This window comes from Megalobrama amblycephala, linkage group LG7, assembly GCF_018812025.1.
Source record: "Megalobrama amblycephala isolate DHTTF-2021 linkage group LG7, ASM1881202v1, whole genome shotgun sequence".
Taxonomy (NCBI): domain Eukaryota; kingdom Metazoa; phylum Chordata; class Actinopteri; order Cypriniformes; family Xenocyprididae; genus Megalobrama; species Megalobrama amblycephala.
The window spans coordinates 43,418,560-43,441,065 of NC_063050.1; the positions used below are offsets into that span (position 1 = coordinate 43,418,560).

The 22,506-nt window shown below is 35.2% G+C and overlaps 2 protein-coding genes and 1 long non-coding RNA gene across 7 annotated transcripts in view; 2 read left to right on the plus strand and 1 right to left on the minus strand.

Annotated features, from left to right (window-relative positions):
• zcchc7 (zinc finger, CCHC domain containing 7) overlaps positions 1 to 7,367 on the minus strand; it is a 59,080-nt gene extending 51,713 nt beyond the window's left edge. Inside the window, exons 1-2 of one of the 2 annotated variants that reach the window (XM_048197628.1) lie at positions 7,252 to 7,367; positions 4,915 to 5,519 (exon numbers count right to left, since the gene is read on the minus strand). In XM_048197628.1, coding sequence (XP_048053585.1) covers positions 4,915 to 5,506 — 592 coding nt within the window. In that variant the 5' untranslated portion in view covers positions 5,507 to 5,519; positions 7,252 to 7,367. Of the gene's footprint in view, positions 1 to 4,914; positions 5,520 to 7,010; positions 7,119 to 7,251 lie in introns of those variants that run through there. The other variant, XM_048197627.1, reaches the window with a different exon arrangement.
• LOC125272628 lies at positions 7,242 to 9,503 on the plus strand. 2 transcript variants are annotated; one of them, XR_007185896.1, is made up of 3 exons: positions 7,242 to 7,376; positions 7,495 to 7,533; positions 8,204 to 9,503. It is a non-coding gene; the product is annotated as an uncharacterized LOC125272628 (long non-coding RNA). The 2 variants fall into 2 exon arrangements; XR_007185895.1 differs by having other exon boundaries at positions 7,277 to 7,376; positions 8,224 to 9,503.
• A 3,733-nt stretch (positions 9,504 to 13,236) lies between these two features.
• Positions 13,237 to 22,506, plus strand: part of pax5 (paired box 5) — a 60,068-nt gene continuing 50,798 nt past the window's right edge. For 2 of the 3 annotated variants that reach the window (XM_048197630.1, XM_048197632.1), the window contains exon 1: positions 13,237 to 13,589. In XM_048197630.1, coding sequence (XP_048053587.1) covers positions 13,544 to 13,589 — 46 coding nt within the window. In that variant the 5' untranslated portion in view covers positions 13,237 to 13,543. Of the gene's footprint in view, positions 13,590 to 16,743; positions 18,780 to 22,506 lie in introns of those variants that run through there. The other variant, XM_048197631.1, reaches the window with a different exon arrangement.

Below are 22,506 nucleotides of genomic sequence, written 5' to 3' on the forward strand. Positions count from 1 at the left end.
GAGGAAGGCTCAACAACTCTAATTCAAGTTTAGAGCCCCCCTTTGCGGAGTTTTCCCCTCCTTTTTTTGGAGGCTCTCATATTTCTTGTCTGTTCCGTTTGAGTGGGGTCCAAGGGCCCCCCTCCATCCCTCCATCCTAAAGTCAGATAGATTCAGAGACACAACCTGTGTGTGTGCTGGACTGTATGGACAAACAGGATATTTGAGAGGGATATTGGGGATGTTTTTTTGTCTCATCGTGCCATTGTTATGCTTTTCCACCCACCCACCTATCCTCCTGTCAGAGTACAGTAGATGGATGATCTGAAATATTATTAAAATCTCACTTCGATTGATAATAAACACTCGTGTGCACAAAAACATTCTCATTCTTTGTGTATTTTTTTTTTTTTTTTGTCCTCTAAATGTGTAGCATTCTTCAAATCAACCTCTGTCGACTTGTGTGTGTGTGTGTGTGTCTGATACCATATAGTAACAGCAACACTAACAACTGTAGAGAATTGGATTTGTGTGTGTGTGTGTGTCGCAATACGACTGTATGTTGTCTGGCTGACACATCACATAGTTGAGACCTTGGAACTGAAGAGAATTGGATTTGTGCGAGAGTGTTTGAGTGTGAGTCTGTGTGCTCAAATGAAATTAGTCACTGCTGTCTAAAGCTTTTTACTAGTGTATCACAAACACAATCACACTACACACAAATTCCTCGTCCCCTATGGAGAGTGCATATAGCCATGACAGGACAGGACATGTTAACAAATCAAAATGTGTTTTGGAGGTATTTTTGATTCCAACAAAACAGATAGGCTCACTCCATCTATATTTACCACATTTTCCTTTTGAGCGGAGCATTTTAGGCCTCATATTCCAGACTAAGTGGTAGAATGTATTTCAATGGCTTATGGCTAATATTATGCTCACATTCTAAATATTATATATAATAATTGATAAAACTAAAACTAAATTTTTTTTTACTCAATTCACATTCACTCACAAATATTTGAATTTTGTGATTTCAAATATTTATTTAATTATTACATATTTAGTATTTATTATTTAAATATATATTTTAATATTTCAGTTGAAAATCATATAAAGGGGAACTAACATTTCTGTTAACTGGCCACGTGTGTACAGTGCCAATAATCTCAAAGTGAAATATCATCCAATTTACATTTATACATTTGACAGATGTTTTTATTTAAAATGACTTACATTGCATTCAAGGTATACATTTATCAGTTACTGTTTGAGCTACAGAAACATGTCCTGTCTGAAATTACAATCTATCAATATTCTAGAATATGGTATACATTATCGTTCAAAACTTTGGGGTCAGTAAGATTTACGAAATTAATACTTGTATTCATTAAAAAATGCATTATTTTTACCAAAAGTGACAGTGAAGTAATTTATAATGTTCTTTTAAACTATTCATCAAAGAATCTTGAAAAAAATGTCATGGTTTCCACAAAAATAAAACTGTTTTCAGCATTGATGATAATAAAAAAAAATGTTTCTTGAGCACCAAATCCACATAGAATGATTTCAGAGGAATCATGTGACACTGAAGACTGGAGAAATGATGCTGAAAATTCAGCTTTGACACAGATTAATTACATCAGTTACTTTATATTGTAAAAATATTTCACAATATTACTGTTCTTACTGTATTTTGATTAAAGAAAATGTAGCCTTGGTGAGCATAAGAGACAAAAACATTGAAAAAAAAAAAAATGTGTATGGTAATGTACATGATAAATATATCATGTGAAAATATATTAAGGTTATCAATTGAATTTGTGGGGCCTGTGAAAAAATTACAAAGGCTCTGGTTTAAAAAAAAAAAAAAAAAAATGATGGTTGGTATTTTCATCTTTTGTAAAAAATTTGGTCTACCTACACTGCCACCTCACCAGAGTATCATTTTGTCCCACTCTACCACAGTTAAACTGGCAACGGAAACCTCTGGCTTTTAGACGTGTAAGTGCACATGCAGACGGCAACCTCTCCAGCCACTTCCTCCCAGCTCCCCTCCCTTGTGTGTGACCCACATGTTCTGGAGTGCGGGGTCAAGCCCCAGAGATCAGAGACACAGAGGAGAAAGCGAGAGACAGAGAGCTGCCCTTTTCCTCCCTCCACCCTCTGTTTATCCCTCTGTACCCCTCCTCTCTCTCTCTCTTCCTCCACTGAATCTCTCTCTGGGTAACAAAAGCAGGCCAGGGCAGGAGAAGGCCCCCTCTGCACATGTGTGAGAGGCATGACCGACAGAGCAGAAATACCAGCCCACAGACTCCTCCACAGTCACCATTCAAATAAGCCAGAGAGAGCAAGAGAAGGATGGATGGATGGATGGATGGAGGGAAAGAGGGAGAAAAGACACAATGAAATGCTCTGTATTTGAAGGGAAGAACTAGATAAAAAAGAAAGAGAGAAGGAGAAAGAGTAGAAAATGAATAATAGGAACAGGAAGGAGTGTACAAATGGAAATGAGGCCAGCACATTCAGGGAGGACTGAGGGAAAAAAGGGAAGAGAGGAAAGAAAGAAACAGAGAGAGAGAGAGAGAGAGAGAGAGGTTTGCTGCTTTGCTGAGCTCTGCAGGTTAACCTAATGTGTAGATCTGGAGAGATTTGCAAAGACATTTTTATTCATCTATGATTAAAGTCTTTCTCTCCCTCGCTCACGCTCTCTGACAGGAGGTTTGTTAGGTTTTGTTTGTTTTTTCCTCTACATACACAGAAATATTCCCTCATTGCTTTTCCTGCATGTTCTCACACGCATGCAAATTAACTTTACACACGTAAAGCCGGATGCATGTGCTCACGCACACACCTAATCGTTCAATTGGTACACCGGCACGGTAACTTTATAACAAATACATGAGGATGAGACATCAGATTCACTGATTATGCACATACAGCCGAGTGCTTTGGGGATAAACACAAATTTGTGCTTATATTAACAAAGGTGCTCTGGCCTGTAGACCCTCTAGACAGCCCATCCACACAGACTAACTAACATACTAACAAACACTCTTCAGTTTATATCAGGTTTTTGTGAAAATATGACTGAGATGTTGTAGAAGCAGGAAAAAGAAAGAAAAAAAGAAATGCATTCAATTAATAAATGAAAAATAAAATAAATTATTTATATACAATAATATAGAAAGACATCATAGTCTCAAATGTCATTTCCAATTATTCAGTCCTGGGGTGTCATGAATTCTTACGCCATTGGCTTTAAAGGCTTGGGCTAATTGTGTCATTTTTTAAGCTTGATGGTCCCTAGTCAGGCATTCATTTGTATGGAAAAGAGATGTACAAAAATAATACAAAATATTTTTTTTTTTTTTTTTTAACATTAAAAATTCTGTCATCATTTACTCACTCACACATCTTTCCAAATGTATTATTTTATTTCTTCTCAGGAATACAGAAGATATTTTGAAGAACGTTGGTAACTAAACAGGTTTGATTACCAAAAAATAACTATCAAACATCTTAAAACATTTTATGTTCTACAAAAGAAAGTCATACAGGGTTGGATCGATATGATGAGTGAATGACGACACAACTTTAATTTTTGGGTGAACTATCCCTTTAAAAAGTGCCTGCACGTGTTTGTTTACATTTCATTCATTCATCCTCATGGTTTTGGTCTATATACTATGGAAGCCCATTCCCACCTAAAACAGTTCATTGTGAGATAAGGTTTAAAATAAGAAATAAAGTTGCGTTGTAAGTATTTAAAAAAAAATGGCACTGACAGAACATTTTAAAGATTCATCAGAATAAAGTTTACTCATTTCTCTGCATCTAATTTAATTGTTTGTTTCGTGTCTAAATTAAGTTTGTGTTTAATGAGGCAAAAATTACACTGCACTGTATAATATATATATTAGAGATGCACCGATGTATCGGCCAACAATTGGTATCGGCCAATAAAAGCTATTATTATAACTATCAGCCGACTGTTTAAAAACTTCTGATCATAAGGGCCGATTATAAAGGTGTTCAGACTGCAACTCATACATACTGGGTGTGAAGAATCTGTCCATTTTATCATGCATTTCAAACAATAAATGGTGTTTTGAAGCTCTTAAATGTGATGTGTCAGATCGCTGTTTAGGCTTCCTCTTCAATACAAGTTATATCTCAAAAAACAGGCATGAACATCAAAGGTATGTTGAAAGATATAGTACAACTTACCGGAATTTATCATGTCTCATGTTATTTGTGTTTCAACCACGGAAAGACGTCAATAAACAGCTTGTGCTTATTTATTGTTAATTATATGTTTGTGTAAATTTGCCATGAAGACAACAAAGTGCTTATGAAAACTACCTTATGTGATACTAAGTTTTATACAAACATTTCAGTTTTTATTTGAGTGTAATTATTATATCTGAAAATAAACAGCAGCTGAATATAATACATCTGTTGTAAATTGTAACCTCTAATATTGTAGTGTACCAAATGAGAGGGTTCCATATATAGTTTGCAACATTATTTGGGAGAGATTTTTTTTTCCTTTAGAAAAACCAAACTATCGGTATCGGCAGATATCATTCTGAATAATCGGCTATCAGTATCGGCAGAGAAATGTAGTATCGGTGCATCACTAATTTTATATATATATATATATATATATATATATATATATATATATATATATATATATATATATATATATATATATACACATACATACACACACACAAAACTAATTCCTGTAGTTCATGAGACTTTTATGTCAACAGTAAAATCAAACAGACTGAAACACAACATATTTAGAACTAGAATTATGGATCAGAACATTTAAAACAAACACAACTTATAGATCATTCTGCTCTTATAGGGAAAGGCCACATGGGGTATTTGGTATTTGTCATAAACTTGAGTGAAAATCCTTACCTGGTTTCTCTGATATGGAGAGGTTGAGTTGGATGCTCTGATCTTCATCATGTTTCTCCTGCCCCAGAATCATCCAGTTCTCCAGTCTATCTGAGTCGGAGTCTGAGTCCGAATCCAGATCCTCCACAAAAGGAGGTATAGATTCAGAAGAGCTCTCGTCAGATTCAGAATCCAACACCACAATAACATCTGAAGAGCTCCTTCCTGTTTGAACTTGTGGTGGACAGGGTGAAAGTAAGCTATTGGGCTGCAACAACCTGTTCCGGATTTTGGTTGATTGACCTTTGATAGCACACACGCTGTCATCCTCCTCTGTGTTGTCTGACACTGTGATAGCATCTGTGCCCGAGTCAATCACAATAACATCTACAGGTGGAGCAGGAGGCAAGGAATTCTGCTGTGGCTGAGTCCGTGGTACTGATGACTTGACCTCTCTCGGGTCCACGCGGTCCTCCTGGATCTCAGCGTTGTAGTGCAGCTGGGAATAGAGCCGGAACTCCAGCTCGCTGTCAGCGTCGGACAAACTCGAGTCCGCGTCATCCCGGTAGAGCTCGTCCTCATAGTCCTCCCGCTCCTGATACCCTGAGAACATCTCAAGGTGAGACCTAAACGGAGAGCAGCCCAGACATAAACATCATCATGAGTCATCATTCAATGGCCATAAAGGTGACATCATACAGTATATCATTCTGCCAATATCTGCACTGGCCCCATCACAAAAAATAAATAGACATTTTTATATAATTATTTTATTCTTAGAAACATATATATAGGCCAAAAATAAATATATTTATTTTACAAAAAAACAAGTATCATTTATAAAGGTTTGCCGTAATAACAGAATATACTTTTACTTATGTTCTGCTGATTCGTCCAATACTATCACAACTCATTCTCGTAGTTTAGCCCAATAATACCTTTGTGACATATATAAAATAGCTGAATTCACAATAATAATGTGAATTATTTGCCTTGATTCTGTAATCAAGATAATTCTGATTAATAAAATACTTATGATGTGTGAGACAACTGCATGGCATATTTATATATAAGCAAATATACACACTTAAAAGGAGCTGAGAACTGTTTCTGAATTACTTAACTGCTGTTGTATAATTAATATACCAATACAGTACTTAATTTAAGCCCTTTTAAGAGCACAACAAATAGTACAAATAGTAAATCTAACATTTTGAAAAACATTCAGTTTTAATAAACCTTGCATAGTAGTAACTGCTCATTTAATTTTTCATTTATCATCATTAAATTATGTTTTACATCATATGAGCCATTGACTAACTCAATTGTGGGATGAAGAGGGCTGTTTGAGGAAGAAACATACATTTAATTTAGTGCCCATAAACTTCTCGCTTGTAACATGACAAATATTCTCAAAATGCAATTTTGGATACAATATCAAATATTCCTCCCATTGTTAGTTCAGCATTCTCGTTCTCATGGGGCTAATATGATCTTCACCCAACATGATGCAACCCTTTTCAGACCCCTCAACCTTACAATCAAGCAGTGCTCTAAACAAAGACACTGGGGAGAACTTTAAAATGATGAAATAATAGATAGACAGACAGATAGGCAAATAGAAAATTAGACAGACAGACTAAAAATTTAAATAAAAGGCAGAGCCACAAGAAGGCTGTTTCTGTTTCCATAACACAAAGCCAATGATGTAAACATAAGGCTGCGGTTTTGTTTTGATCTGTCAGTTTGCTGCTTTGTCTTCTGGAGGATAGCAATTATGCCCAGATCAATGTATCATAATCAATTTTGATCAGTTTTGTTGTCCTCTCCCTCAATTGCCCTTAAGGCGTAAAGCAACAGCATAAGTGGATTTGTTTAAATTTAGCCTGTTTGACAGCCACACACAAGTCACAGATAAAGAGGTTTCTCGTCAAATTCATAAAAAAGATTTAAAGATTATTAACACATAAGATTTAAAGCATAAAAACACCACAGAACACAAGCCATGGACATTATGCTAACTGGAAACCTTAAAAAATCCATTAAAAACAGGAAACTCAAGAGTGTTCGCGATAATAAATATCTGTATAAAACTAACGAGTACATAAAACCCTTGCCTTCTAAGAGCCTTAAATCAATGAAGACTCATATTAGAGAGCATATATCTGATGAACTTGTGTTAGCTTCAGTGCTAATAAGTGCTGCTCAAAGACCCACGTGTGTTCACGTACACATGCACGTCGCTGAGGACGTATTACTAATAAACCTGCACGACAGTGTTTTAAAACCTTTGTAACCTTAACCACACAATATGACATGTTTTAACGCGTTTTCTACCAGACTGAATAAAAATCTGACCTGTTTACAAGTTCCAATTTGCAACACGAGGACACGCTTCCGGACTCCTCCGGAAAATTAAATGGTTGGCCAACTATTGTTCATCCCTGGGAAAATGCGCTCTAAATTTAGCGCGCACACTGAAGGTTAGTGACTCTGAGTCTAGTAGGGATTGTTTTAACTATTACCATGCTTGTTCATAGTGTGAATGAGAGAGGATTTGGAAATCTATGAACTGTTCATACTTGAATTTTCTGATTGTAGGAAGCTTCATACAACAAGAACCATAAGGGTTGCTGAAATGTAGGTAACGTACTTAAGGCCTAAGAAAAATATTTTTACACCTTGTTCAAATTGATAAAGCGCCGTCGTGGATTAATAATAATTTTGATAATAATGTTTTAATTTGCCGAATTGGACAATGGTCAGAAAATAATAACTAAAAACCCAACACACACCAAATATGATAAATAATAACATTGCCTCATAACTTGGCTGCAAAAATAAATAAATAAATAAATAAATAAATAAATACAAAACACACACACAAACATGTGTATGTAGGCTATGCTATATCTGTATGTAGCCTATGTATTTTTTGTATTTGGTATTTTAACATGTACGCCTAGGTAAATATTTAAGACAATTTCATTTACAACAAATAGTTATCCAAGACATAAGCTGGCATTTCAAGATGTTGGCCTTTTACTTGAGATGTGAACTTCTTGCTATCTCTATTGCTGTAATAGAAATAACATGCAAAATGTCCTTTTATCGTTTGCTGTTTGGCCTCTTATGAGGTCCAGAATTTACATATCTTAAACAGGCAGCATATCTGTCACAAACATATCTAAATATAATCACATATCCATTTTTGTGCATTCTTTTTCTTTCTTTCTTTCTTTCTTTCTTTCTTTCTTTCTTTCTTTCTTTCTTTCTTTCTTTCTTTCTTTCCATTTTTGTGAAATCACAGCCTACCTTTATCATCTCCAGAGTTTATATGACATGAACAGAGCATGCGACTGATGTAGGAATCATGGTGTGAATGCCATCTGATTCTGAAGACGTCTCCATGCGTGTCAGTGTCAGAAAAGGCCATCAAAGCAGTGGATTGTTTTCTTTCAAAAGGTTACATTTCCTAAATGAAGCCAAAAGCCCACCACATATACCATATTTTGGAAGAAATCTGTAGAAACAGGGATTTCAGCTGGAGAACGCAATGCCTGGCTGCTCTACAGAAATTGCCGTATTGGACGTATTTGTTGATCGTTAGTACTATTATTGTTTTAAAAGGAAAAGGGAAGCGCTTGTTCGTCGGTTAATCTGCACAAATTCAAACCAGTCGGGTGTTGAAGATGGAGTCACAAGCGAGGATGCAGGCTTTCCCATTCCAATATCTGATTCCACATGGCTGTTCTGCATGAGAAAGATTTTCATTTGGGAAATGAAGCCAAATGGCCACCTTCACCTACCCCTGCATTTATATTGCTGATGTCTCCACAGTCTGCACCTTCAGTGTGTTATTCAAGTGTAACATTGCCCCATACTGTGCTATGATCAATATTTGAGCTTACAATTATCATGGCATTGAAAGTTATAAGTCTATTTGGGTGCTATATACAAACATAATAGCTTTATTGGTGTTTAGGAACTAAGCTGTAAGATTATCTGCGGAATTTCTAATAAAAACAATCATATATAGAGAGGAAAAAAACTGTTATATATAAATAAAGTGTATCGGATACACTAAATATGGGTTAATGATAAATAATAAATTAGTTTGTCCATTTGTTTCTTTTCAAATGAGGTTTGCTCTCTCCCTGTCTTTTGTTTGTGCAGGCAATATAGAGCCTTTGATTCTCACAATTTATTATACAGGGTGATGTCATTCGCCTGTTTGATTGTTTTCCTTTTTGAGGGTCCACTTAGAACATCAAGGCACAGTTTGACCCCAGCATGTCGCTACACGTCACATGATCTGGAACAAAACATTGAGTGAAGAAACCCATGTCCTCTTTGTGTGGTCTGGTGTTGTGCCAAGTGTTGACAGGTCTAGAACTGGCACTATTTCCTGCTGAGGCTTGAGGTTCACTTCTTCACTAGACATTTTCACAGTTGTTATCAGGTTAATACTTAAAATACATAAATCACTCATTTATATCATTTCCCATTTGATGCAGAATTTGGCATAACACCAAACCTGTCATGTTGCGGAATAAGAAATACTTTTTTCAAAAAGATTTTCAGTATAAGGATTCTGTTTCTCTTGCCAATGAAAGAGAGCTCTTCTGCAAAAGTTATTAATACATGTTTAATAATAATCAGGAAAATAAAAAGGATACCACATCAATGTTCTCTGCATTTCAAATAACAATACTATTTAAATATGAAAATACATGTGTTAACACCTTTGATTTGTTAAATAAGCCCAGATTTGACAGCAACAAAAGCTTTTCTTCATGAGGTAGTTATTATAACCAAGCATATTCTGCTATTTCTGTCCAATTTTAGATTTTTGCTCGATATAGATAAGATATGCAAAGTAATTAAGTCCTGATATGTAAAGTAATTGGTTACCAAAATTTTCTCCGAATCTGCGAAATTGGAAATACAGGTAGCCTATTGTTGCTAGGTGGAACCAAAAGGAGATCTCCTTCAAACAGAGAAAGCTTTTTAAATATTCCTGTAAATATATTATTTAGCCTACATTATTATTTTATTTGATGACAGTGTTGGCTTTTGTTTCGACAGTAAAAAAAAAATCATTGTATTTAATGAAACATTGTTTTTAAAAATGCTATTAAGGCAATTAAGAAACACGTAAAGTGTGCTTCTGTCATAAACATTGAGGGTCAGAGACAGACAGTCAGAAATTCTTCTTCTGTTTTGTATTTTAAATGTTTGCTGATAAGACAGTTTATGATTATGTAGATTGTTTTATGGGAGTTTGCGTGTAAATATTGGGTGGAAAGCATTCGTTTATTGGCCTGCTATAACAACATTCCCAGACTAAATGAGTTGAATAAAATAGAGGCGTCATTAATGTTGTGGATTTTCTCTGTGTATTTGTTTACTTTTTATTTTAATTGTCCGCTTTGACTCTCGCGTCTCGGTCAAAAGCGATTATTTCCGCTTCCAGCAGGGAAACAACCAAAATTCCACTTACCAAAAACTCTCCGCGCTTTAATTAGCCCATTTTATTAATTCAATTAAGAAGGAGCCTGAAACAACACATTTTGTAATCCTATCACGTTAACTCTGCATGGGTGGTGCAATGTTGAAATATTAACAGTCACCATGTAGACCTTTGCAATTTCAAACAACAAAACTCTAGAAATGATTGTTTTTTCTATAAATAAATAAATGTATTAGCCTACTTAAATTATTTTTTACATTTGCATAGGCCTTAATATATTTCCAAGCATAAACTTTTTATGAGCAATTTAGCTACTAGTCTATAAATAAATGGTGCCTTGCAAATTTACCTAAAATATGTTTTGCTACAGCCATTGTAAAGTAGCCTATGGGACAGCCTTCATACTGCAAAAAAATATGACTTTTGAGAATCTTTCTTGCCTTTTTTTCTTGCAGTGAACAATAATATTATTCTTAATAATAATTATTAGGCTATTGTTGTTGCTGCTGCAATAATAATGATGATGGTGATGATAATGCTGTAATTATACAGGCATAGCCTACATGTAAATTACATAGCCTACAGTATAAGTAGACCGGTTTTATAAATTTTATTTTGTTTTTCAGGACTATTGTAAAATAAGAGTCAGCGGAAACGGTTCATTGTTATTGAACTAATAAATCCATTTGAATAAAAATCACAGAACTGTTTTGTCGCCCTTGATGTAGGAATTATGCCTGTGGTTTGGCCATCGTGGATACAAAACTGAGGAAATAACTTCTATTATTTTAAAGTCTATTATTAATTCCATGGATGAATGAAAAAGGAAAGCTATGTGGTCCCATGTGTTAAAGGAGGTGATATGAAGGGAGGAAGGGGAAGAAAGAGTGGACGTCGATGTAAGTTTATGTAAGACAAGTTTGGCCTTTGATCTTAGAGCTGAGAGTCGTGTGTAGCGATGCGGTTACATCGCCTCAGGTCACCGTGACAACAGCCACCTGCACAGTAACACTGGCGCTCATCTCTCACAAGAGCCTCACAAGAACACAACCAAACTCACAGAGGGCAGTTCAAACTTCATCCTCAAAATACAGCCCCACTTTATCATTATTTTATTTATTTTTTTGCAAATGAATACAGGCTTTCCGTCATGCGCGAAAAATATTGTAATTAAATAATTGACCTCTGGGCCAAAATGATCTGAAACAAGCCACGGGCCACTCTGTATTAAATTAATAAGGTCTAAAGCTTCATTTATTATTCTGCCTTTAGCCCTCTATCAATGGAACATGGCTTTATGGGGCGCGATTAAATGAGCTACATTTGTTGTTTTCTGAGAAGAGGTCAGAGAGTGCTGAACGGCGCGTCCATCGCATTGTTCGACGCTCAATTGTGTCTGTGTCGCCCATGAACCTAGAGACCTCAAATCATCGCCTGTCATCATCCAGCGCGTGCATTCACGTGCATTGTTGGTGTTAGGAAAAAAAGCAAAAACATTCTGCAGAAGTCTTAGGTTGACCAAATGATGCTTTAAAAAAGTAAAATGTATATATATATATATATATATATATATATATATATATATATATATATGTATATATATGTGGTATTTGTTTGGTATATATTTTAATATATATATACAGTCAAACCAAAATTTATTCAGACACCTTGAACATTTCTTTCATTAATATAGTTTATTCACTATAGTTTAAAAAATGGTAATAAAATATGACAAGATCTCAGAGTTAAACTGTGACAGAAAAAAATAATCTTAATTATGTTAGATAACATTTAAGCAAAACATGGTCAGGTCAAAGTGTCTGAATAATTTTTGGTTCCAAATTTTTATCAATTTTACTGGTAGTCAGAATTTTTGGGAATAATCACAGTTTATTTGATTTTGCTGTCCTCACTTACATAAATGAACTAGTGTCCTGCACCCACTAGTAAAAATATATATATTATATATATATATATATATATATATATATATATATATATATATATATATATATATATATATATATATATATATAAATGTCTGAATAATTTTTGGTTTGATATATAACTATATATAACTTTAACTCTATATATATATATATATATATATATATATATATATATATATATATATATATATATATATATATATATATATATATATATAGTTTTGGCAAAATTTGTGTAATTTTAAAAAAAAAATTAAAAAATTTTAGCCATAGGCTAAACAAAAATTCCTCAATTGAAGCTTATTTTTTTTTTGTTTTGGCAGAATTTTGCCTATATATATATATATATATATATATATATATATATATATATATATATATATATATATATATATATATATATATATGGCAAAATTTGTTTGGTAACACTTGAGCTATCATGTAGGCTAAAGCATATTAGACTGCTCGTGAATGTATTCACATAGCCTGAAGTAGCCTGAAATGTCAAAAACTCATAAATATCTTAATGAATATTGGATTAAATAAATAAATGAATAAATAAATAAATAAAATGATTTATTAACGTAATAGGCCTATTGAAAGTTACTGGTATTAGACTTTAACCTAAATTTAGTTCAATTAATAGTTCGCACATGCTTAGAGTGATTATTTTTTTATTATTATTATTCAACTAAAGATCATGTTCTGTATTTCACTTATCTCCTGAACCCCAAATCCCCTGACGCACTTCAACTTGTCAGCACGAGAAAGAAACACTGATAGAGGGAGCGAAAGTTATGTTTGAAAAGTGTTACCAACAAATGATCAGATACATAGGCCTACGCAACCACGCCATACCCACTGTCTATATCTGAAGAGGGGGAGCGTTTGCATGTGTGTGTGTGAGTGAGAGAGGGAGGAAGAAAGAGAGAGAGAGAGAAAGAGGAAGAAAGAGGGCATGAGCGCGCGGCTCTTTCTTGACTTTGCCCCATAATCGTTTCACGCTTCCTTCAGAGTCTCTTTTCCACCTAAAACGTTTAGTCTCACTCCAGTGAACAATTGCAACGGCGCAACAGGGAGCGGAAGAGTCACATTATTTCAAACTACCATTCGTCAAAACCACTGTTACAAAAAAGAGCAGAGAGAACAGCAACAGAGGATATAGGAGAGGGAACTTTTTTTGTTCTCACCCCCCCGCTCATCCCTCTGTCCAACCTCTAGCCACGGCATGGACTTGGACCAAAAGGGTCCATCTCTGCGCATCGGACGGTCGGGTAGGGCCTTGTCTGTTTCTCCATTTCACTTGAACTATTGTTTGTTCAAAGTAGTCTACTAGGTCTCTCTTTGACAAAACTAACAAATACAGCATTTGTGCACTTGCTAAATGGGCTATATACAGATGTCTTTTATTTTTATTGATTCTTATATTGAGATGAATGTTGGTGGTTCATTTTTTGACACTTTTAACATAAAAATATAAATAAAAAAACAACACGTTGTGATGGGCTTAGAAATTCTACAAGCTTACATTTTGGCCACACCTTTTGCTGACTCTGTGATTTTGACAGCAACGTGTTTTGAGCTTGGTTTGGGCCTATTTGTCCGGCCTATTACAGTCCAAAGGAGCATATAATCAAAATTCAAAACCTTCAGGAAATTTAAAAACAATAGGCCTACTAACGTTATATGCCTACACGAAAATGGATGAGGAGAACCAATGACGTTTCCTGTCACACAATGAGGTTCTTGAAAGCTGTTTGTTTCAATGGGGAAAAAAAAAAACTTTGAGGCTTGTGAGTCCCTGCAGATGTTTTCATTCAGGATCCAAAAGCATGAATTATGACTTGGATTCAGTAACAAATAAGCTATTTCTGTGTTTTCATAAACGTCCCTCGTTCACGCGTCACATTTAGAACTCCCAATGAAATGGCGCGTGCGATTGAGATTTACGCGTTAATTCTGTCAGTGTTGATGGTTACTTGCCTCAGCGTGAGAACAGCTACACAAATGCTGTAGCCTAGTTAAAATTGATTGTTGACATGTAGAATGTGTTAGTATATAGGCTAACTAAAGGGAATTTATTAGATAATGAGAAACAACACGTTCTTTAATTGTTCTGTCAACTAAAGCAGGGCCTTAAATAGACCAGTTTAAAACCAGCTAAGGTGGTTCATCTCACCTGCGTCAAAACGGCTACGCCCAGCTTTCCTTGAAGACTAATTCATATTATACGCGACATCCCAGTATATTTGGCTCTCATGTTTGTATTTGTCTTCTGATTTTTATGAGCATACAATCTTTATTGTAGGACTACTGTTATTTAATTTGGCCTTTTTGTGTCAAAATATGTCTTTAAAACTTAAAAATATAAGCTTAAATATCTGACGAGACAGCTCTCGAAAAGCAAGTTGATGCTAGCATAAGCATTGTCATCCACCTGATGTTCTGAAGGTTTCACCCAGAGCTCCTTTCCTCAATGATAGCGCCGGGGAAATAACTTATAGAGTTAACTAGAATTAAACTAAACGGTAAACTAAACTAAACCGAACAGAAAATATGAGAGATTCTGTCAATGGTGTAAATTCATTAACACGTACCGCCAACTTGGAGTGGACTGGAAGTTGTCCTTGGCTTTGACTCTGGTAGCTAGGCTACTCTGAACTATTCAGAATTATAATTATTAAATATTCAGATTTGTGCCCACCGACTTCTGAACATTTCTTTTTATGGAAAATGTTCTCTTTTTGTTTTACTATTTATTATATAGCCTATTTGTTTTTCTTATTTACATAAGTGCTTTGAGAAACATTTTCTCAAAGCGTTAAAATAATATCTCAGTAATGGATTATGTTAATAATTTAACAAAAAAAAAAAAAAAAATATGTTTGAATCATGATGGAACTTTTATTGAAATTTTCAAGACAGTGCCTGTAGGCATGATTAGCTGTGTTTTAGTTTTACATGTTTTTATATTTAATTTGCTAAATATACGCAGAAAATTGCTTTTGGGCAACTATAATAAGCAATCATTTCCTCAAGAATGACAGAATATGTGTATTTAATCACGTGGGCCACAGTTAAACACGGGGCAATTGAGAGGAAGATAGCCTAAAATAATTCAAATAATGTGTTGAAAAGGTTTCAAAAGTTTAAATCTCTAAATCATCATAACGTTTTAAAATAATATTTATTTGTGGGCTGTGTTCGTCTCTCAATATAGGAACAAAACAAAACTGAGACAGAAACGCGTGTCCACTTAAAGCCTACAAGGCCTCCAAAACATTCATGGAAAGGTTCAACTTAATTGTTAATTTAAGTTAAATAACTTAGTGACACAAACATTTAAACATCTTATGAGATTAAAAACGGAATACAAAATATCTGCAAATAGCGCGCCTTTTTAACACTGCAAAATCATTAGTTACTGTGATTTCACAAGTGTATAAGTGTGCGTTTGTGTATGCTTTTGCTGTGTGTGTGTGTGTGTGTGTGTGTGTGTGTGTGTGTGTGTGTGTGTGTGTGTGTGTGTGTGTCAAGCTGAAGTGATGAAGCTTCTTCATAAGGGATCAAAGGTTCGCCCCCTCGTGGCACTTCTGGCGCACCACGGAGGAATCTCTTCCTCACAGAATGAAACGAATATGTGTTGAGCACATGAATTTTGAGCATGAACCATATTTCAGTGACTTAAAGGTTACTTTATTTTGACCACACAGATAAATACATGTAAGATAATTGTATCGTTGATCTCTAATTGTATAATAACACTGACTACTCGTAGAAGATGAACGGAAATTTTCCCAAAAATGTTCTCAAACAAAACATAAAAATGGAATTTTAGAAGAGTTCAGGTTTTACGTGGTCCTTTGAATAGGCCTATATATTTAGGCAAAGAAACATCTGAATGTAACACATTGAGAAACATGATGTAACAAGTCGTTTTATGTTTTGCCACAATTTTTGTTTTTTTGTTTTTGCAATTTAACATTCACGTTTTTTGTATATAAATCAATTCAGGAAATAAATAAATAAATAAATAGGCCAAAACAGACAAACACAAAAATCAACTAATAGGTGTTGAAAAGTAAAATACTCCCAAGTTAATTCAGTAATTGAATCAGTTAAATTCAAGTATGGATTTCTCATTTTCCGTGTGTTCTAATAATGAAATGAATCAAGAATGAATGAATGAATGAATGAATGAATGAATGAATAAATAAATAATAAATGCCACATTAATGTTCATGAACACTAACCCCTATTATTACGTTTTTTTATTATTATTATTATTATTTTAGTGTCAGTTTGATGCTTGTAACTGTATTTCTTGTTGGTATTACACTGATCACCATGATGCTAGCCACCACAACAATTATAATCGCCATTATTTAAAAACACACCACAGTTATAAGTCAACTAAACTCAACATGACTTAATATCAAGTTCTTAATAATCTTTTGTTAGGGCTGGTTATGGAAAAATAATTAGTATGAAAATAGAGCAAAAGCCTGTGTGGAACAGCGCTCGTGTCCGTCAAACATGTAGATAAGGAAGAATATTTTTGGAGGCACAAAGAAACCTCATAAATAAAAACGAATAGATTTCATTATATATGAACGCAGAGTTATTAAACTTTTAAAAGCGTTTATTAAAAAAACAATATTAAAACTTTTTTTTTTGTCGAAAATAGTAAACAGCAGTCGGATTTTTTTCACGTGCAAGTGCGATAGCCTAATTTCTAATGTGCAAATACAACACTGAGTAAGAAAATATGTTCCTTTATTTTACATGTATCGTTATATTTGATATGCACATGTAGCTCAGTAAAATGCTGCACTATGTCAGTTGTCATAAGCAAGTTTTAGTACGATTTTACAAAGCTTATTCATAATTGAAAGCATAGGCTATTCTGACGCAATACCCAATTATTAACCATTTATTAATTGCATGACTGAAAAACGTGCAAACGGATATTTTAAAATTTCAATTTTATCACCTTCCTTAATTGAAATTAGACACGGGATCAGCGAAGCCAGAGAACCAACTTCGATTCAAGACTCCCTATTTGTCAGTGCACAATTGGGACAGCACGTCACTTTTACATTGGCTCAGTGTTAGCCAATCGGAGTCGTCTTTATCTGAGCGCGACTCAAGGCGATTGTGACGGCAGAGGTGCAGTGCCCGGATAGGTAGACTTATCTTGATTGACAGTCTCGCTCGGGCTCGGTAGTAGATTCAGAGCGCTGTAGCATTGGCGCTGTCCACACGAGAGCAGGTTCTGAAACGCGCCGTGCGCTCGTGCAGTGTTTGCGCGGTAAGGACGGAGGCTCGACCACTGCTTCTCACCGCCGGAGCAATCACGCTGGAAGAACACCGTTCGGCGGACATCAATTGCGACGAGAAAGACAAATTACACTACAGTATCAGTCATCTGAGACTTTCCGTGGATTTTTACGCGCGTGCTGGCTGGTTCAAAACTTGATAGGCTAAAGCCTGTTTTCTTCTTCACGACATTTTTTGGACATTTTTTTCAAGTTCAAATGCTTCACGCAATGGCTATTTATCAATTTCTGTTTAACTTTGGCAAACATTTTGATTCGGGGTTCATACCATGTACTTTTTAATTTAATATGTCCACGGTCGTATGTCTATTGTTTGTGGATCTTCGTGCTGTCGGAGTTATTTGCTTTTTTAAAAAGAGAGGTTTTAAAAACGATTTGAACAATTAGAAGATCAGGATGCAAGGAAATCGCGTTCATGTGAAGATACGTTGAACATGAAGTAAATGTTTTGGTTTCTCAGAAACCTCACCAGGGTTTTTCAGATCCCTGGTAGAGACGCGCTCTGACAGTGCGAGCCTCAGTCACAGTTCACGGGTCACGGTCAGTGGAGCGAGGATGTCAAGATAGAGCTTGGAAACGAGACTTCTACATTTTTATCTAAAGCTTAAGAAGACTGTTCGGACTAATATTAAAATTGGTACATATCGCCAAGACTTTTCATGAAATACCATTTTGATGAATCCCTACAGATGTCTGAGTTAGTTCACTCTGGATGTTGGGCCGCAGAAGCAGTTGTGTGACCCTGCAGGGTTGTCCCCTGACCGCCTGTTTGCTTATTTTTGTAGACTAAAAAATGATGGAACAGATAAATGCTTATTTATGAATTAACTTTTTTTTATCCCCCCCTCGAAAATCACAAAAACTACTTTTACTCTTGACCTTAGGCCTTAGGTCTTCAGGGTCAATTGTTTATTTTCCAACCAAAGTTTCTTTGGACTTCAAAACAGCTGAAACTGTGTTTAAAAGAGACATTTCCGAGCAAAAGGGACTGACTACATACGCACAAACCTTTAAGAGGAAAAAAGAACAGGACATTAAAGACTTTTTGGTGGTTTTTCACGGAAAGCCTGTCCTGCTAACCGATGGAAATCCACTGCAAACACGACCCGTTCGCAGCGATGCACAGTAAGTTCCCGGTAGTCTTTCACTAACTGCTTTCAAATGTTTGTTTTCATTCAAAGTTCTCGGAATGTTCTTTTTGTTTTTGGAATAGAATAGGCCTAACAAAATATATGCTACTCGGATTAAATCTAACGAAAGCAAATACTATGTACATTAGCTGGTAAACTTTAAAAATGCAACTAAAAGACAATGTCTTAAATAAAGGTGAAGTTTTTGCTGTTTGGCCCGATTGTTTTGGCATTCTGCTCTTTATTAAGAACCGGATTGCTTTGTTAGAGCTTTAGCCTGCTTGACAATCCCTGGGGGAAAGAGAGGGGGGAAGAGACCGCGGCCAAGGCCAGCAGCCAGCGGACACAAACTGAACTTGAACCGCAGCTGAGGATATGGCAAACAGGCTCCGTAACCTTTAAATACGTTGCTTGAGGGTAGCTGTAAACAGGCCACTTGTGAGGTTAAAAACGAAAGCTGAAGTTGCTCACTGTGGCGCAGAGATGTGTGGTCACTCATTCGTGACATGGCGGACACCGGTGGTCCCCCAAGATACCAGCGTTAAGGGCCCCTTTTCTCTTTCCCTCCTCTTTATTTTTTATTCCTGTTGCCAAGGCATAAACAACAGCTTCTACACATTTGAATTGTCTGCAACACATTTTCATTATGAATTAGCATTTTCAGTGTGCAAGACATAGCCTACTTTATAATTTATGTTTTTTCATATGATTAGGCTATTTTAAATATGAATTAATTATTTTTGAAAAAAATCAGCGTAGTTTCAATTTGTATAAGAAAAATGTTTGAAAATTGCAATGTCTTTGTTACCAAAACCAAGCTGCCAATCACATATTATGCACCCTGAAAATGCAATTGTGATCTCTCTCTCTCTCTCCTCCTGTTCCTCTCTCGCTCATTCTTTCTTTCTCTCCCAGTCTTCTCTCTCATTGATGAATAAAACCGCAAAACTCAAATATGCGCGCACCCACCCACCCGTACACGCACACGCACATCTATGTGAAATGACATCCATTGGCACGGTGAATGAAACGGTGGATTAGATGTATACACATTTCAGAAGCTAGAACGAATCACGTTTCCTCTTCGCCACAATATCTCAACACAATCCGCGGGGTAAAACGATTACACCGAAAATGTCAAACGGTGCAAGCCTTAAGAACTGACTGTGCCACCACGAACCTGCGAGATTTTTAGGAAAGAAACTCCACTGATGTTACAGAGAGAGGAAGATAACTTTATGATGTTTTAGGATGTTTTAAACTCATAGGCTACTTATCTTTCTCATGAATTTTAATAAGACTTTGCAGGTTTTAAAATGATTATAAAAAGTGCGAACTCTCATACAATTTAAGTTACAATAGGGCCTATATTTAACACTCTCACTGGTGCAGTAAATTATATGTTACGGTTGTTATTAGGCCACCAGTTGGTCGTATACATTGGTTAAAGTTTTATGCTAAATTGACACGAGCGTTGAATGCGTATCCTATAATAGCCTATAATATACATTTTGCACATGTTGTTATTTAAATACGAAATCATAAATATTCATTGTCTATCGAAAAATAACTAATTCATTCTTATTTAGAAGGGAAGCACTGAAGTTTATGCTAAGAAATCTTTGTTTTTATTTATTTATTTTTTGCTGAAATTTCTGAAAAGTGTCATATTGTTTTGTTTCTGTGCTCACAGTTTCCATTGGTTGTTTGGTGTCGCTTGTTAAAAAACGAATTTCTTTTTTTCTTTTCTTTTTACAATTTTACATTTTACGTAAATTACACAAAATTATTAGAAAAATAAAATAAATAATAGGCTAAAAATGCTAATCAAACATTATCAGTGAGGCATTAATTACTAGCCTAATAGTTTATGATAGGCTTCGTGATTAATTTGAGTAAACTAGCATACATGACAAAATAAAAATAATTAATCTGTCACAAATAATATGATGTGCATAGCCAACTCTAGTTTATAAACAAATATAGAATTTAAAAAAAAAAAGAAGTTTTTTTTTTTAATTCAGCAAACATAGCTTATAGGACACTGTACTCTTATGTTAGTAGCCCATATGTTTAAACGTATTTTTTAATATACAAGATAAATCAAACTTATTTTTAAAAAAATGTAAATATGTGGTTTTATTTCCAAATGCTTCATTCATTTTCGAAAACAATGTATTTACCCTGCATGAATGAAGGTAGTCCCTTACTTTTTTTTTTTTTTTCTTGAGTCTGTTTGTTAAAGCACGCCTGATGTCACGTCGCTTTGCTGGCGTTTGGTTCGCTCTGTTTGGAGCGGTTTAATCGGAGCGGCCGATAGCGGATCGTAATGGAGCAGCGTCTCTAATCGGGTTTATTTTCTGGATGGGGGAGCATGAATGTCTTTCAGCCGCTCTCGCTATTTCTAAACGGAACCTGCCTCGAAATCAATCAAAGCTCTAGGAACACTTCGATTTATAAGCCAGCAGTATTTGCAGAAGAAACGGGGAAAAGTCTTGGTCAGATCACATCTGAATAGCTTGTTTCGTTTAATCCCTACTGCAGCCTTTTCTCTCTCTATGACTCGCACTCATATTCAAACAAATACACATACTCTTTCATACACACTTCAACATAAGCTTGGTCCATGCATATATTAATAATAGGCTATGCTTTGGTCATAACCTAACAGTAAATGTAAATCAGTGCTTAACTGGTAACTGGTTGGAGTTGAAAAAGTTTCCACCTTTTTTTTTTTATACTAAAATATTTGAAATTCAAGATAAACTGATCTAAAAAGTTCTGCATTTTTAAAAACTTAAGTCCTTCCACAGGAAGAATCATTTAATACTCAACTTTCAAATGTGTTTGTTTGATGTATTTCACTTTTTTTTTGTAGGAGGACACAAATGCGATCCTTTTTTCACATTTAAACATTTAAGCAAAAAATGTTTTTTTTTTAAGAACTATACATTTGATCATAAAAAGTTAGCACGCCTAATTTTTAATGTACATCTTTTAAAAAAAATCAATCGAGCTAGCTGACTCCATGACTTTGTCAGTTATGTTTTCAAATAATAAACTGTAACTGAGAGACACAGAAGAAGAAAGAATACAGAGAAAAGGAAACTGAAGCAAACTATTGATAGAAAGGAAAAAGAAAAAGAGGTCAAATGAAACCGAAAACGAAATGCATTTAAAGACTTAGGCTACTAACAGAAGCCTGATAGGTCAAATCACTCAGTAAAGGAGCTTCATGAAAAAGCAGCCCACTGCCTTGAGAGAATGAAAATGACATGTAGCTGGGTTTTAATTTTCTGTTAGCTGAACTTATATATTTAGTTACAAGGACACAAGGCCAGTTAGGTCTTTTTGATATTGCCTGCCCGGATGTATTTAAGATCCATTACCCTGTAGCTCGGATTAACAGATCCCCCCAGTTCCTTTGTGTGTGTAAATGTGTGTTTGTGAGTTCCCCTTCTGAAGCAATCAGTATGTTAATATGACAGATTGACTGGATTACCACATAGACTTCTGCACTGAAACGATGATAAGATACTGAATTCTAATGAATATATATACAGTACAAGGATGAAAGAAAATTGGTATCCAAAGGTCTAAGCCCACCAAGGAGGTCCAGCCCACCACCCACTGTGCAAAAAAAGACTTGCAACCATGATTATAGACAATATACAAAAACAAACTTGAGTGAGGAGGTCATGTGCAATTCTTTAGGTGACCAC